Source organism: Petromyzon marinus, chromosome 51, assembly GCF_048934315.1.
Source record: "Petromyzon marinus isolate PM22_M1 ecotype Great Lakes invasive population chromosome 51, UKy_Petmar_22M1.pri1.0, whole genome shotgun sequence".
Lineage (NCBI taxonomy): Eukaryota > Metazoa > Chordata > Hyperoartia > Petromyzontiformes > Petromyzontidae > Petromyzon > Petromyzon marinus.
Window position 1 is genome coordinate 14398137 of NC_133717.1, and position 17206 is coordinate 14415342.

General features: G+C 42.2%; 1 protein-coding gene across 2 annotated transcripts in view; it reads left to right on the top strand.

Moving 5' to 3' along the window:
- The window catches only part of CENPI (centromere protein I), a 31193-nt gene that overhangs the window by 10320 nt on the left and 3667 nt on the right, over positions 1 to 17206 (top strand). For both annotated transcript variants that reach the window (XM_032973568.2, XM_032973569.2), the window contains exons 11-20: positions 497 to 617; positions 1526 to 1620; positions 3602 to 3719; positions 7647 to 7711; positions 9735 to 9844; positions 10373 to 10508; positions 11917 to 12041; positions 12943 to 12988; positions 13290 to 13529; positions 15042 to 15095. In XM_032973568.2, the coding sequence (XP_032829459.1) occupies positions 497 to 617; positions 1526 to 1620; positions 3602 to 3719; positions 7647 to 7711; positions 9735 to 9844; positions 10373 to 10508; positions 11917 to 12041; positions 12943 to 12988; positions 13290 to 13529; positions 15042 to 15095 (1110 nt within the window). The remainder of the gene's footprint in view (positions 1 to 496; positions 618 to 1525; positions 1621 to 3601; positions 3720 to 7646; positions 7712 to 9734; positions 9845 to 10372; positions 10509 to 11916; positions 12042 to 12942; positions 12989 to 13289; positions 13530 to 15041; positions 15096 to 17206) is intronic.

Sequence of the window (17206 nt, forward strand, 5' to 3'; positions counted from 1 at the left end):
ATGGGGAGACTTGCTCCTGCCCAAAACAATCTGGAATTTCCACCACTGATGAAGGGTTTCCATTTCAGAAAGCACTACCTTAGGAAATTCCTAATCAAGTCACGTTTGACTGACTTTAAATTTCCATAATCTACAGAAATATGTTTTTGCCCCCTTTGTCAATGCACTGCCGAATTAAAGATCTTAACGCTGTCTTGCTCATCTGCTTTGTTTGGCTTTACCTCACCACGCAGGTCAGTGTGGGTTAGTGAATAGGGAGGGGCATGTATGAGTCAGCCTTCTCTCGCCACCGATGCTAACTTTGACCGTGAAACAAACTCAGGTCGACGGGTTCATAAAACAGTGTGCTAACCACTTTGCCACCGCTTCTCCTTTGTAAAAAAATATTTGTATCCTTGAAACGGAGAAGATGTATGTTATAATTACTACCTCTTGCTATTGGTTTGTGGAGGCATTTTATCTTCTCTTGATGATCGTGTGACGGCTCGTTCCACAGTTCCCAGCACAAATGGCCTCTGTGCTGTCGTCCGACATTCTCATTTCCTTCCTGAGCTGTGCCATGGACCCCGTATCCCAGAACCGCATTGACTTCTGGCTCTCAAACACCCTGGAGGAAGGTATGGCTCCTGCGAGTAGCACTGCGCGACTGGGCGTGTGCCTTCAACTCATGTCCACCACACTGATTATTCACCTTTTTGCAATGCCATTACACATAAAACTGGAAGGGTGTAGCCCTACTAATTCTTGATCACACCACTGCTGGCAGAAGGGTGCGTCCACAAGAGCCAGCTCCAGAGGCCATAAGGCGTACTATTCCAAGCTGACCAAAGATCCTAGAAGAAGTCAAAATACCCTCAATACAATACAGTTTGAATGTATAAGCACAGATTGAAAGCACTGCCACAGTTTATAGTAACAGCTATGAGGAAGCATTGTTAAGTAGAAACAATACAATATGATGTAATCTTTGTTTGCCAAATCATGTCTCGGAGTAATTCGAGATAGGTTATTACACGCTTTCTATTAACTCACTCTGTCTGTTGTTGTTGTATCCTCAAATCTTGTAACTAAATTTTAACCCACTTCCCAATGTGGTATTGACTGCAAACTTGGTATACTTATGTCATACTGATGACAATACTATATTCTATCATAAAAAATGAAAGAAAAATATTTTTAACCAATTTTTTTATATGTTATGTTTCACCTTGTCTCTAATTGTTCACGCTCAACTAATGTTGGCTGTAAATCACCACGGTAACCTTGAGTTATGGCAAGCTTCGGGGCCACTTCCTGGGGTCGTGGAGGTCTTCCATGACTAGTAGGGTACATTTCATTAAAGCGTGTTTTTAAAGTTTTTTTAAATATTACTTGCTTTTTTTCTTTGATGTTTTTCTGAAATAACCGAATGGAAGTGATTGTTGGACATTGTGAGATTCAATCCCAGTCATATTGATGCCCCTGAAATTTTGTTTTTTACACATTTCAAAGGATTCACGATTCAATTATTGTGTACTCATGGCAGAGTTTCTCTACTGTGAGGAGGAGGACACAGAGGACACCCTGCAGCACAAGGCAGAATTCCTGAACCGCATAGTTCACACGCAGGAGATGCTTAAGGTACACATCTCGCAGGCCTCTCCAGACCCTCACCGTGTCCCTGTTACAGCGCCTAGCTGTTCTTGGGCTAAAAGAGACTCACACTCCATACACAGTAATGGTGGCAAAGACTTACACCGAGGTAAATATCCCCATGTAGAAAGCACAGATATAAGTGGAATGGCCATGGAAACGTGAAAGGTTGGGGTATAAATATCAAAATTCGAAGTATCTCCCCCCCCCCCCCCACTTTGTGGAGGCCCTGAGCCAGTGGTAAAAGATTTGCTTTCTTTGAGGAGACCATTTGAGTTCCTGAAGAAGCTGTCGGCACGTGGAGTGAAACATCGGACATCAAGCTGAACAACGCCCGAAACACACACCTGAGAAATATACAACAGCACAGCCGCGAAAACATATGCAGGAGGTCACTTTTATCTCTTGAAATATCTTGCACGGTCTGAGAAACCCACTTGCTGTCTATCGGAAAATTTCAGTCTGTAAAAAACCCACTTGCGCTCAGCTTCCTACAGGCATTGGTTTTCCCAGCAGCCTGATGCAAATGAAGGCTCCAATGGCGAAGCCAGGATTTTCAGGTAGGGGGGGCAACCCCTCCAGCAATGAAAAATGATAGGAGTTGTTAGTAAGTATAAGGACTTGTCCCTTGCTTTTTATTCGATGCGTGTGCGGCGATGGCGCAGCCATCGATCGAGGGTCGAATTCGAACCGTGTGTGAGCAGCATCGCGCTCGCTGAAGGTGTTGATGCCTTCAGCGAAGTCGTGTACTGTATACGCAACTGCGCACAATTCTGTGAGTCACTTATAACTGCTTTGCTGTTACTTATTGCCAATTATAAACTCATACTATTGTCCTATCATCTCATAGAGTTCCTGGCACGTAATAATATAATTCCGATTTATTACTAACTAGCTTTACTACCCGGCTTCGCCCGAGACTTGAATTCTTGTATTGGATGAATACACGGCCTACACGGAGGGTGGGGGGATGCGTGACATCAGCAGGCACACTGCGTGACACTGCCACATGCAGGTGACGTGTGCCACCCCCCCCCCCCCCCCCCACTGGCTCTGCCAGTGGAAGGCTCCATCTTGTTGTGACCCATTAACTCCTCTTACATGTTGCTGGATTCCAGAGTCTTTACGAAATCCTGCCCGTCTAGTGGGGTAGCCAATGCATAAAACATTAAGGCTATACAGGGCTGCCCCAATGTGTATCACATATACTACTAAAATAAGGGATATATTGGGTATCATGCTGCAATATTATGTGTTTATTATATCGCATTTTGATTTTAGATTTGGAAAATATTGATATTTATAAAGCCTGACTCATGGAGACAAAGCATCTGACACATTACGTGCTTCTAATAACAAAATAAAGCAGTTATTTTCATCCCACAAAGTTGAAAATGTGCTAAGATATTTACATTAGTTTGTTGTTCACATGTTCACTTTGGTTCAATGAAGGTATGATGGCATCGCCTATAACTTTCTCAAACTCGCAACTCCTTACAGTGCAGCCTCCATGTTTACCATCCATCAGATGCCAGTAACATCTGGCCACTTTGCATTTGAATGGAAGAGATTGGTAAACTTGGGATGCGAATAATAGAGTTAAAAAAACACGGACCTATAATATGAAGCTTTTTTTTTTACATACTGGGATTAAAAAAAACTTGAAGCTCTGATGCGTTAAGATGCCCTTGCATGTTAAGCATTTCTGGTCTGTGCATTGTATTTAAGGTAAGTCTGCTCGGCTTACCTTATTTGTCAAGTAAGTTGGTGCCAAGTGAGTTATTGTAATTGTGATATGTTTTGTGACTTCTGCAAGTGCAGTTTCTTGTACCTCAAGGTTATTAGGTTATGTATTTGCCTACTTCTGGATTAATCTGAAACATCCACTGCTGTGTGTGTCAGAATCTTTATTTAGACTTTGTATGTACAGTGCCATATCTGCTCTCACGAGTGCTGTCTTCCTGCGCAGGAGGGTTTCTCGAGTGTCTCCTACTTCCTGACATCGTGGCTGTCGGTCTGGGACGGTGAGACTTTACGGCCACAGACGCTAAAGCTTCTCACCCGTCTGAACCTGCAGGACAGCAGTGGTACGGTAACAACAATACAATTTGTAAAGCACACAATAGTTCACAGGCAAATTACTAACTGAGGTGCGGAGCTAAACTCAGTGTCACTCGAAAGCTAAGCGGAAGAGTTGGCCCATTTAGATAGGTGGGCCTGTAAGAGTCTCTTAAAAGTATAGTAGACGATCGATTAGTTATCCGCGCTAATGAGGATGGCTGCGGATAATTCAAAATCCCAGATAATCCGAGAAATATCTTTTCCGAGGATCTCTATGCCAAAAACCACTAATATCGGTATAATTATGTTTCAGTTAAGAAAATAGAGTTTGTTAATGAACAAAACAAAAATTTGTAATAAAGAATGTATTATGCTCAGTGATAGCACTTTCCTGCTCCCATGCAGAAGGCTCGGCTCACTAAGTGGATAGCAGCCACGCCAATCAACATCAATCAAACTCTGCCCACTGTTGTAAAGATACAGTGAGGGAAAAAAGTATTTGATCCCCTGCTGATTTTGTACGTTTGCCCACTGACAAAGAAATGATCAGTCTATAATTTTAATGGTAGGTTTATTTGAACAGTGAGAGACAGAATAACAACAACAAGAAAATCCAGAAAAACGCATGTAAAAAATGTCATAAGTTGACTTGCATTTTAATGAGGGAAATAAGTATTTGACCCTCTCTCAATCAGAAAGATTTCTGGCTCCCAGGTATCTTTTATACAGGTAACGAGCTGAGATTATGAGCACACTCTTAAAGGGAGTGCTCCTAATCTCAGCTTGTTACCTGTATAAGACACCTGTCCACAGAAGCAATAAATCAATCAGATTCCAAACTCTCCACCATGGCCAAGACCAAAGAGCTCTCCAAGGATGTCAGGGACAAGATTGTAGACCTACACAAGGTTGGAATGGGCTACAAGACCATTGCCAGGCAGCTTGGTGAGAAGGTGACAACGGTTGGTGCGATTATTCGCAAATGGAAGAAACACAAAAGAACTGTCAATCTCCCTCGGCCTGGGGCTCCATGCAAGATCTGACCTCGTGGAGTTGCAATGATGATGAGAACAGTGAGGAATCACCCCAGAACTACACGGGAGGATCTTGTCAATGATCTCAAGGCAGCTGGGACCATAGTCACCAATAAAACAATTGGTAACACACTATGCCGTGAAGGACTGAAATCCTGCAGCGCCCGCAAGGTCCCCCTGCTCAAGAAAGCACATATACATGCCCGTCTGAAGTTTGCCAATGCATATCTGAATGATTCAGAGGACAACTGGGTGAAAGTGTTGTGGTCAGATGAGACCAAAATGGAGCTCTTTGGCATCAACTCAACTCGCCGTGTTTGGAGGAGAAATGCTGCCGATGACCCCATGAACACCATCCCCACCGTCAAACATGGAGGTGGAAACATTATGCTTTGGGGGTGTTTTTCTGCTAAGGGGACAGGACAACTTCACCTCATCAGAGGGACGATGGACGGGGCCATGCACCGTCAAATCTTGGGCAAGAACCTCCTTCCCTCAGCCAGGGCATTGAAAATGGGTCGTGGATGGGTATTCCAGCATGACAATGACCCAAAAACACACGGCCAAGGCAACAAATGAGTGGCTCAAGAAGAAGCACATTAAGGTCCTGGAGTAGTCTAGCCAGTCTCCAGACCTTAATCCCATAGAAAAATTGTGGAGGGAGCTGAAGGTTCGAGTTGCCAAACGTCAGCCTCGAAACCTTAATGACTTGGAGAAGATCTGCAAAGAGAAGTGGGACAAAATCTCTTCTGAGATGTGTGCAAACCTGGTGGCCAACTACAAGAAACGTCTGACCTCTGTGATTGCCAACAAGGGTTTTGCCACCAAGTACTAAGTCATGTTTTGCAGAGGGGTCAAATACTTATTTCCCTCATTAAAATGCAAATCAATTTATAACATTTTTGACATGCGTTTTTCTGGATTTTTGTTGTTATTCTGTCTCTCACTGTTCAAATAAACCTACCATTAAAATTATAGACTGATCATTTCTTTGTCAGTGGGCAAACGTACACAATCAGCAGGGGATCAAATACTTTTTTCCCTCACTGTATGCAACTACTGCACTGTAGAGGCGATCACGTGGATTTTGGATTAACCGGAGCACATATTTGTTCGGTTTAAGCACGTGACATGTAATACACATTTACAAGAATAACAATATATAACTATTTTTAGATTATTAATTTGGGCCTAGGGGGAAATCCATTAGTTATTAATTTATATCAAAACCTAGTCCGCATATCTTTTAAACCACACGCAAATAATCCGGAGTCTACTGTAGGTGTTGATTGAATGTTGCTGCAAATGTGTAGCAGGATGGCATTCCAGATTGCAGAGGCTGCCACAGAGAAATGAGATCCGGCAGTGATAGTCCTTGTACTTCTTATAAGTCACTTGCGCTCACACTTCAGCTATATAACTAAGCCTTCAACTAACCACTTGTTCAGAAATTGAAAAAGGTCCCCAGAGCGTGAAGCAAAATGTCACAAATGCTGAACAACATTTCTGCCCTGAGCCAGTGGTGCAATTTGTAAATTTGCATGCTAGAGGCCATTTTCTTTATGGAATGAAAAATGGTTAAGTCTTTACAAAGTCGTACTAATGTTATTGTGCATAGAATTGATAGACGCATTTGACCCCTGGACAATACAAATTTGCAACTTTGTAGTTTTAAGTCGAGCACTTTGACCACAGCGCCACCCAAATGGACAGGGTGACTCGGGTTAAATTGGAATTTGTAAAATACTACAACCAATGGAATGATTAAACTAATAATCTATTGATTCATTAACAAGATGGGTAACTGTTTCATTTTAACACGTAGGTTTTCGCGACCAATATTGTTCATGATAAACGTTTTTGGGTTAGATCGCGTTATTTATAAATATGTCATAACCCTCCACCACCCGCCACGGCCAATCAGTAAAAAATTGTCACGTTGACAAAAGACATAGTTCACTACTTTAGCCCACCGGTGTGAAGAGGGGCTAAAGTAGTGAACTATTTGTTTTTTGTCAACGTGACACTTTTTTACTGATTGGCCGTTTCGGGTGTTGGAGGGTTACGACACATTTATAAATAACGCGATCTAACCCAAAAACGTTTATTTTAACTGTTTCATGTAGAAAATGAAATTATATGCTTGGCATTGACACTTTTTAGACATGACTTAAAAGCTAATGGAGTTGACTGAGCTGGGTGGACTTTTGTTTTTATACTAGACTGGTTCACACTGAATCCAAAGAAAAATCTGGAGATGCTTCTCCCATTAGAAATCTTAATTAAAATGTCTGTTGGTCATATAAGGACATTTAAGGTTTTACCGGTTTATGTAACCCTAACTGATCGCATTAATTTTCAGGAAAGCATTCAATGGGGCGGAGCACTCTGTCGTCAGTGGGGTGTTAGGATGCTGAAAGCCTTGCCAGTGGTGGGGCATGTGACGCACCCACTCAGTTAATGAGTACGGGTGCCAGCGCCTTGCATCCCTAAACTTGAGAATTCACAGGAAGGTATGGCGCCTCCGATTGCCAGCTCCTCAGATCGTTATCTCTTATCATGATGCGCCTGGACTAATGGGTCTTTCAATAGAAGTGTTCGGGGGCCCTCTGCCCCTTGAACGTATCCAAGGTGTGTCGCAGTACACTGAAGTTTGGTGACTTGGAGTTGGTGAACCATATATAGATGTGTACGTTTGTTCACGTAGCCAACTGCTTATCGGAGGTGCGATAGATGGAGCCAATGTATGTGTGCGAATGCCTCTGCTGCGAATGAAAAGGCATAGAAGGGGGAGTACGACATGTTTTCCTACATGTCTGTGTGAGGCAGCATTGTTGTGTTTCATGTACAATTGTTTCTGCATCTGAGTGATTTTTTTGGCGCATGACCACACGGTGTTTGTTATTATTGTGCACTTAGAGCTGTACGAGTGTTTCCTGAAGCCTCTGACCCTGACGTTCATCTCTTCATGTGTCTACTTCAAGGTAAGTTAATAGCCATTGCTGTATTACACTATCAGCCACACATTTACACGTGTGCTTAGTCCAGCATATTTTTAGTCTCACCACAGTAACAAAAAAATTAAGAAAACGACATTTGGAATCTTGACACGTTATTCAGCAAGCAGGACCCTCACGGAAATGATTAACACGTATCTAAAACGTTCCCAGATAAATAAAATACATTAGAGTTTTTTCTACTCAATTCTTGTATGATATGGCTTCGTAGACTATGAACAGAAATTTCACGTAAAATGTGCTCGGCACTGAAGTCCCATTTATTTGGAAACTCAAATTGGCTGCCAAGTACAATGTTAATAATGTACTAATCTTTCCATTGATGTTTTTCTGCAGCAAGAAATGAGTGGAGAGTGCTGCCTGGCAGCTACTTTAATAAGTTCCATCAACACACGGTTGGCTATAAATAACAGCATCAGTCAGGTTCTGGGAAACATGTTTTATTTAAGCTCCTGATGTCTTGGGATAAAAAGCATGAATGTTCAAAGCAAATACCCATTAAAATATTTATTTACAAAACTCTGTGGTGAGTATTATTTAATAATACAGTTATCTGCCATAATTTCCAACATATTCATTAAAACATTTCAGCGTATAATTTAATGGAAATTAGAATTCCAGTAAGGGTTGTCAGAGTTGCCCGGTTTTTGTTTTAATTGACCATGGTTACTTATCTTCCTCAGTGGGTCAATGTGTGCATTCAGATTGCTGCCAGAGACAGAGGTTTTCAGATTGGAGTTTCGATTTCTTGAGAGTGGGGCAAGCCAGAGGATGTCATTTAACATGTGGGCTTTCGTGACCAATATTATCCATAATCGAGGGTTTTGGGTTAGATCGCGTAAATATAAATATATCGTTAAAGCCGTCGCTTGAAGAAACCTTGGAGGTAGTCGCTCCGTGGTGTCCGCTTCCCTGGACTTTCTCGAAAGCGGAACGGTCGCACTGCTCTGAGAGTTTTCGAATGGATTCTTCGCTTCACGACGCGATGCTTATAGCATGACGGGGATAACTTGAGGTGTATTTTATTCCAAACTCGCTATACTATGAGCCATCATAGATTTTTTGGTTTGGCCAGGTGGCGATAAGAGCAAATCTAGCAATTATATAAGTGCTGTAGCTGTAATAGGGACTTTTTGGGTTAGATCGCATTAATATAAATATATCTAATCATTAGACCTCCTTTGCCAGTACCAAAATGTAATAATAGGGTTTTGTCCCCTTTCTTCTGGCAACAAAACTGAAACCTTTTTACAAGGATTCATGTCTGCATTAACCACAATACCTGCAGTCAAAACGCAAACAAAAAAATACTATGATAATATATTGGGTCGAGGCTCAAAAGAAAGCCGTCCCTTGGTGTGGACCAAGGGACGGCTTTCAAGGACAATGCATATATTATCATAGTATGTTTTTTTTTGCATTTTGACTGCAGGTATTGTGGTTAATGCAGACATGAATCCTTGTAAAAAGGTTTCAGTTTTGTTGCCAGAAAAAAGGGGAAAAACCCTATTATTATAAATATATCGTTAAACCCGTCACCACCCGACACAGCCAATTAGTAAGCACACTGGTGTGTTGAAGAGTAAACTCACAACATTTACAATTCGAGTACTGTGACGTTTTGCCAGTAATTACAACCAGCATCGTCATGCGACAGCTAGAGTTGTAGAGAAATTATCCTGTTTCGGAGGTTACCACATGATCTGTAATATTTTTAGAAAGCCTCTGACTCAAAACTAATTTAGCCGTTAATTACCATAAAAATAACAATATATTTGTAAGCAGTTTATTAATTTAAATGCACAATCGGGTAGCGGATACTTGTATTTTGCTGTGGCTTAGACAAACTTATAAGTGGTGGCAAACAAACACGATTTCTTTACACAGAGTTTGTAAACAGCTCGAGTTGGCTCTTGCTGGATGCGCGGTTCACTGCTGACCAGTGAGTGAGGCTCTGGGCGAGTGATGAGTTGCCACCGTTTCCCTGCAGTGCGCAATCATAGAGAGCCTTCACCGGCTGCTCATCAATCTGCTGATGGCCAAGCAGACGCAAGCGGAGACAGAGGTCAACGCTGTTGGCCTGACAGAGCAGCCTACCTTGTAAGCCTTATTTGCAGTTTATTACACTTACAGACACTTTATTTTTGTTGAGAACCTTTTTGTAGAAAAATGGGTGACAATAGTAATTATCTCAAACACAGATGAGAACTTCAGCGTATCTGCTTTGCATGTATACTGCATACCAGTGTGGTACACATGTAAGGGATGAGATAAATGCTGTACTTAATTGAGAGAAAAGTACTGCTATGCCGTCTCATCTGTAATTGTGGTTTATATAGCCAGCTCTCCCAGGTCAGGTCACACCTTGTCAAAAAACAAACTTGCCTTTTAGAAGAGTTTTTTCAGTTTAGATTTTTCACGTATTGCTTATCTTTACAGGACTACTTTTGTTTTTGAGTCATGTGGAATGAACAGACATCTCTATTCAGCCATTAATATTATGCCCTATTTCTCATAATTTTACATGTTTAATATACATCTGATCATAAACCCTTGATGGCACGTGTTTGTGCACTTTTGTATAGGGATACGTGGCAATAAATAATGCATTCTTGCCTCACTCTCCAGGGCCAATGGTGAATTTAACACCAGGCATGCCATCCACCAGCTGGTGAATTTCATCAGTGAACTGGCCACAGCTGCCCTCCAGCAGGAGATGTCCAACTGCCTGCTCATGCACTGCATTCTCGACTTCTACCAGACGGTATGTCAATGTGTCAAGAGCTTCATTTTGAGCCAAGTGGGATCCCACTGAGACACCAAGTCTCGTTCCAGGAAAATGTGGCGAGTTGCTGATGAACCTTGGGTGTAACACTTAGTTTGTTATTTAAAGCAGTGTAAATTGAGGGTAAATTCACCTTTGGTGTATTATGTAACTGACCACTGGGAGAGTATTGTTGCTGATAAAGAATGGAAAGCCGTCTGTAGCATACAGTATTTGAATGTCCACTTGACAAGTCTTGTGAATTAAACTTGCCCATTTTTCTGAGCAACTCTATTCTTAAGCCATTGCTAAGGGCAAGGGTGTTAAACCCAGTACTCACTGGGTAGCCAATATAATGGGCAAGAGACATCCACAAACAATGCTGGGCCAAAAATGATGTGCTGGCTGTACTGTAAACGAACCAGCACTTCTAGGATGCCATTGATTCCATAAGGTGTGCTGTTAAATGGATGAAATGTTATTTTAAATGCCATTCTTTCTATTTCCCACAAGTCATTATAGTGTTCCAACCTTTGCGTAGCACACTGACAGAATACTCACAATCAGAAGTTGAATATCGATTTAAAGCTTTCGTGTCTGCAAGGATTCATCTTCTTTGGTTCTTTCGGTAAAGTCACGTAGAATGAGAATAAAATAATAAAGTGATAAAATAAAATAACACAATAATATTCTCACGACGTTTCGGCCGCTTGTGTTGTGGCCGAAACGTCGTGAGGATATTATTGTGTTATTTTATTTTATCAATTTATTATTTTATTCTCATTCTACGTGACTTTACCGAAAGAACCAAAGAAGATGAATCAGAAGTTGCTCCAACAAATGTTACTTTGTGGAAATTCAGCAGTGGTCCTATGAAAGTACTGGCCTCTGAGCAATGTGGAATTTTCACTGCTGGATTGGGGTCATTAATGGACATGAATATTGCCGTGTGCTCATTTGGCGCTTTACTTGATGTGCATAACGATGGTAATGTTATTGGCGGTAATTGGACCATGAGCCCATTATAGTGTCGGAGTGTAGTACAACATAGCACTTCTACCCTACATACTGGTTTGTATTGTCACTTGTGGTCAACGGTACAGTAAATTACGGGTTAATTGAAAATAATAGACTTTTTTTATTGTCACTGAAGAGAAAAGGAATATCTCGACGTTGCAGTCAACTGTTGGCTGAAATATTTGCTCTTTGTCGTAGAAACAGCGACTTTATAACCTTATTGTAGAAGTTATCCCTCCACCCATAATGCAGCCAATATCAGGAAGTGTTTATGTTGGGTGTCGCGGTGTGTCCGTGGCCTTGCGAGTCACGGCGTGTTCTTGCATGCCGTGTCGCAGCATCGCGGCTTGGATGTTTCGTGTTGTGATGTCTTGGTTTGTGACCCTTGAAGGTGGCGAAGGTTTACAACATCGGCAATCTGCCCGTGGTGCTGGTGGCGCCTCAGAGCGTGGTTTACCCTGCCTTCCTGAGCGCGGACCATTCCACTCTGGATCGCCTTTGCCACCTCCTCTGCAGGTATGTAACAACTTGGAGTCACCTCTGGGAATTACATTACAGTTCACATCAACATATGCTCGGGAGCCTTAATGCTGTACCATTCGGAGCTCTGAGCCAGCAACTCTAAGGTGCTGGGTTCATATACAGGCATCTGAATGAGATTAATCCAGTTGTCATTTGTGAAGTGGGTTTAGGATTTCAGCTCAGTTGCCAATGACTTAATTTGGTATGTCTTGTTCCAATGCTTGTACATCAGATAGAGATTGTGGTAAGATAGGTATCTGAAGGCAAAGGCCCGTGATATTGTTTCTAAGTAATTTTACAATTTGAATTACATGCATTTGTGTGTAGAGAATTCTAGAAAATAAAACATTACTCTGAACTTTATGGCAGACTTCTAACATATCTATGAATAATGTAAATAACTTGTCCATGCGAAATTTGTTGGTAAATTTACATTAATTGCTGATATTTAAAAGCGTACATGTTTGTCCATTCAGCTTCTTTGGGGTCAAGAGAAGATCTTGATTTGAAGCTTTCGTGACTGCCGGAATCCATACTCTTTGGTTCTTTCAGTAAAGTCGCGTAGTTAGAAATAAAATAAAATAAATCACGACGTTTCCATAGAAACACAAGCGGTCGTCATCAGGCAAAGGCAAAGGCCTGATGACGACCGCTTGTATTGCGATCGAAACGTCGTGATTTGTTTTATTTTATTTTAAACTACGTGACTTTACCGAAATAACCAAAGAGTATGTCAAGAGAATACTTTTAATGCAAGAGAAACCTGGAGTACAGAGAATAAATACAACACACCGCATAAACAAGAAGGAAATGTACTGATATAAACTGAAAGTGAAAATTAAAACGAAGGTTTAATACAGTACCGTAATAAACTTGGCTTTATTGTTTTTGACAGTTATCGGAAAGTCATCACAGAGCTCAAGACAGTCAAGTCATTGACGGTAATTATGTTCGTGTTGTTTTTGTTTCATCCTGGGAATAATTATGAACCAATTGATGGTACCACTTTCCCCACGAATACAGTTATATAGCCACGTGCTTGAAATTAAACGTAGGCAAAATACTCATTGCCCCTTTGGTGTACAGTAGACCAATGCCTTATACCTCGTCCACCACATACACTTATGCCGACATCATGTCTCTTGCGTCTGTTGCCACAGACAAAAGGGGCGGGGGGGTGTTTGGTGCTGCATGGGTGCCATTGTGGTTTGCCCCCTCTTACGCCCCCCCCCTCCTACTCAGAGGCAGGACTTCATCTGGAAAAAGGAGAGCATCAAGGCGTACAACGAATACGTGATGTGCATCATCAGCTGCCTGTGGAAGAGCTGTGCCTTTTCAGGCGACAGCACGTTTGGTAGGTTTGTGAACAAGAGGCATTTCGAGGGCGAGCCCAGTTACATCGGCGAGCCCGGTCACAACTGCGGCTACAGCCTGATATACCACCCCGCGCTGCTGGGCATGGCTCTACGCTTTATCGCACAGGTGGGTGTGTGTGGGTGTGACTTAAGAGACTCCAGCTGAGTTAAAAATGAACGATGCTATGACTCTGCACACTACCTTGACTGTTGGAATGTTTCAAAAATCATTCATTCTTTAATAATTCATGAAAGTAATGACAGCCCATCATCCATTCCCCGCTGGATGAAGGCCTCGCCACTCTGTGCTGCCTGGTGGGGTTGTTTCACCATTCTTTACTACACCTGCTAAGTTGGGGGTTGGTGAAGGAAGGGCCCAAGGACCCAGTTGGGTATCTACACAAATAAACTTTTTGTGCACATTTATTCTTAGCACTTGACAGAAATGACATGGTCTCTTTATTACTTGTGTAGTGGATTCGAATTAGGTGCACACACAACTCCTTGGGAGGCAACACTTATTTATTAATGAACACAACAGTTAACTCTTACATTACGCATAGGGTGGTGACCACCGACCTACTCTAGCTAACACACATTTCTCAGATACTCTAGCGTGACCTAGCCAGGTGGGCTACTGGCAGGTCCGTTGACTGGAGGCTTGACTCTTCTTGGCGTCTTCACGATGCATCTTCATTCTTGATACGGGCAGCCTCGAACCTCGTGAGGAGGCTGCTTATATGGGCCTCGGCGTGCCCGGGCCCCGCCCCGGCCACGCCTCCCTTCGAGAACCCTCTCGAAGCCCCCCTGCTGTCCACGTGCCCCCCGAGGTGCCCCCTAGGCCCCCGGCCCCCCACTGGGGTCCAGTCACATGTCCAGCCGGGGTCACAGAGAGTGCCACGACCTCACACCACCCTCGTGGCCTCCCGAGTCCAGAACCGGCCCTGACGTCATTCCCGCCTCCAGCCGGGATGACGTCATGTGTGTGTGTAGACCCGCGTGGTCTCCCGCATAGTGACGTCACACGTGTGCGTGTGTACACAGTAGTGATAGTACCATCACTACACTTGCACAATGCTATATTTGTGTACAACTGAACAGTCGTTCTATTACAGTGTTGCTTAGTTTAATTGATGTATATGTCATTTTTTTTAACTATTTGCAGGAGATCTGGCTGTGGCTACACAGGAGATGTTTTGTTCACTATTCAGCTTTTCCTTTTTGGGGTTTGGACATCAATCATATCTTGTGAATGATGTGCCAGGGACTTTAATATCCATGTTATAGCGATAAGTAGGACACTTTGGTGATTCCATGCAGATGCCATGGCAGTGTTAGAACGGTTGAGGGGTCAAACAACATTGCGATTAAAATATTAAAAAGAGCACACCATAGGGTGCACGCTTTACCGTCCTCTCTCTCCCCCCTTGGACAGAGCTAATTGAAATGTTTAACCTCGAAGAAAAAAACTTCAATCAACATTTCATTGCATTGAGAAACATACACTAGACTTCACCTCCCTCCCGCTTATTGTGAGGTTCATACTCGTCAACCGGGTGAAATACACTGGGGGCTGCGAGCCACACGGATGCCCGAGTGCTGTGTGATACTGTGAATTAATTAAATGTTTTCTTCACAGAATGAGATGCTTGTGGACCCATCTGCTCTTATTCAGAGACTCCACAAGATTAAAGTGAGCAGTTCCACGCCATGCACTCTCTATCCCTCTCTCAATAAACCTCAGTACTTTATGCTCATTATCGCTTTGGTCTTTCCACTCGCGTCAAATGACACATTGGAATGCGAAAAAATATATTGAGCCATGCTGTATTTTTATTAAATCCATGCTGCAATTAAATCTGTCAAAAACCAACACAATAAATATTAAATGTCTCAATGTGACACGATGCAAAATAAATACGGCCCACAGTGGGCCAAGACATTTTATACAGTTTCAACAATCGGCCTTGTAATGTCAAATAACTCTTTCAGGCAGGACCAATTTGTGTTTTCATAGAAACATAATAAAGAGCATGTGTATGCTTAAAACAGCCTATTTGAGCTGGATGCATAAATAAGAAAAGTGTGGTCTCCCAAGGTGTTGTGGTGGCAGACCAATGTGGCAGCTGGGTCTCCGTGTCACTCTTGAGAGATCACTCAGCACAGTGTAGTCCAGCTACTCCACTTCTACAAGATAATGGCCCAGGGCATCTTCTGCAGCTGTTCACTGATGAAGTACAATAGGGCATTCCTTACTCACCTTATGACGTGGCCCACAAATTGGATCACATTTGGTGAAACAAATTGAAATGTTTCATAATCTTTACTTGGTAGAGCCCGAGTGAATTCTCATACCCTTAGTGGGGAAGAGTCTTCCTTGGGATTTTGCTAAAATTAAATCTTCCACTAGAATTCATGGTGAGATATATAGAGTTCTGTTTTTCTTTCTTTTTCCTGCATAACCAAATAATTTCCATTTGTGCTCTTATGTCATAAATGAACGACATTTATGTTTTATCTATGGGGCCATTTGGTTGATAAAAAGATTTTTTCCTTTATGGCATAAATACAGGAGGTGTTAAGATGTTTAAACACCAAATATATACCTATTGCACGGCGTGAAGTCTGTATTAACCGCACATACTTGTGGCAAAAAATGCAAAAAAAAATGCTTTGATAATAATGTATGTATTAAATTTTGATTTAAAGCTTTCGTGACTGCAGTGATTCATATTATTGGTTCTTTCGGTAAAGTCACATTGAAGGGAAACAATAAAATAATAAAATATATAAAACAATTAAATTCTCACGACATTTCGACTGCAACACAATCAGTCATCATCAGGTGTGAAAACCAACGACAAGAACATTTGAAAGAAGTGGCGGTTTGCATTTATTTATTTTTAAACTTTAGCACCACGGATAGCGATTTGACAGTTTGTTTAGATGGACGAGTCCATCTATGTTCGGAAAAGAGGAGGGGGGAGACGAAAAATTAATGTATGTTGTCTGAAAGCCACCGTAAGCGTGAACAATCAATTAAGACCCACAATGGTTTATCAAATTCTTCCAATGATTGCTAAGCCATAATCTATTTTCTCGGTTGAAATTGTCTCTGTTTGTATATGTGGATAGCCTCATGACCGAATCTCTCATGGTAGCCAGATGGCTTACAAAGAACCTCTGTCTTGGAGAAGAGGTTTTGAGGGCACCCCAATGGGCTCCCCCCTATCTCTGGTTATAGGCAACATTTTCACGGAGAAATTTGAGACTGACGCCTTCCAGACTGCCACTCTGCGCCCAACCTTATGGAAGAGGTACGTAGATGACACTTTTGTCATCTGGCCACATGGCTGGCCTGCTCTAGACCAATTCTTCGACCACATCAATTCCATACACCCAGCCATCAGATTTACCATGGAAGTTGAAAAAGATGGCAAGCTACCTTTTTTGGATGTCCTAATAAAAAAGAGACCTGATGGTTCAATGAGCCACTCTGTCTACAGGAAAGCTACCCATATACGGATGCTTATCTGAAACCAGATTCCCACCACCATCCATCACAGAAGAATTATCTCATCAAGACTCTGCACCATAGAGCCCAATGCATATCCGACCAGGAACACATAGGCAGTGAACTCAAGTACGTACACCAAGCTCTTAAGGCTAATGGTTACTCCGACTATACAATCTGCAAAGCTATCACTCAAACCATGAAGAAGGACCCACCTGAGGAGCCTTTCAAAACCATCACTTTACCCTACATTGCGGGGATCACAAAAAATATCTCCAAAATCTTGAATA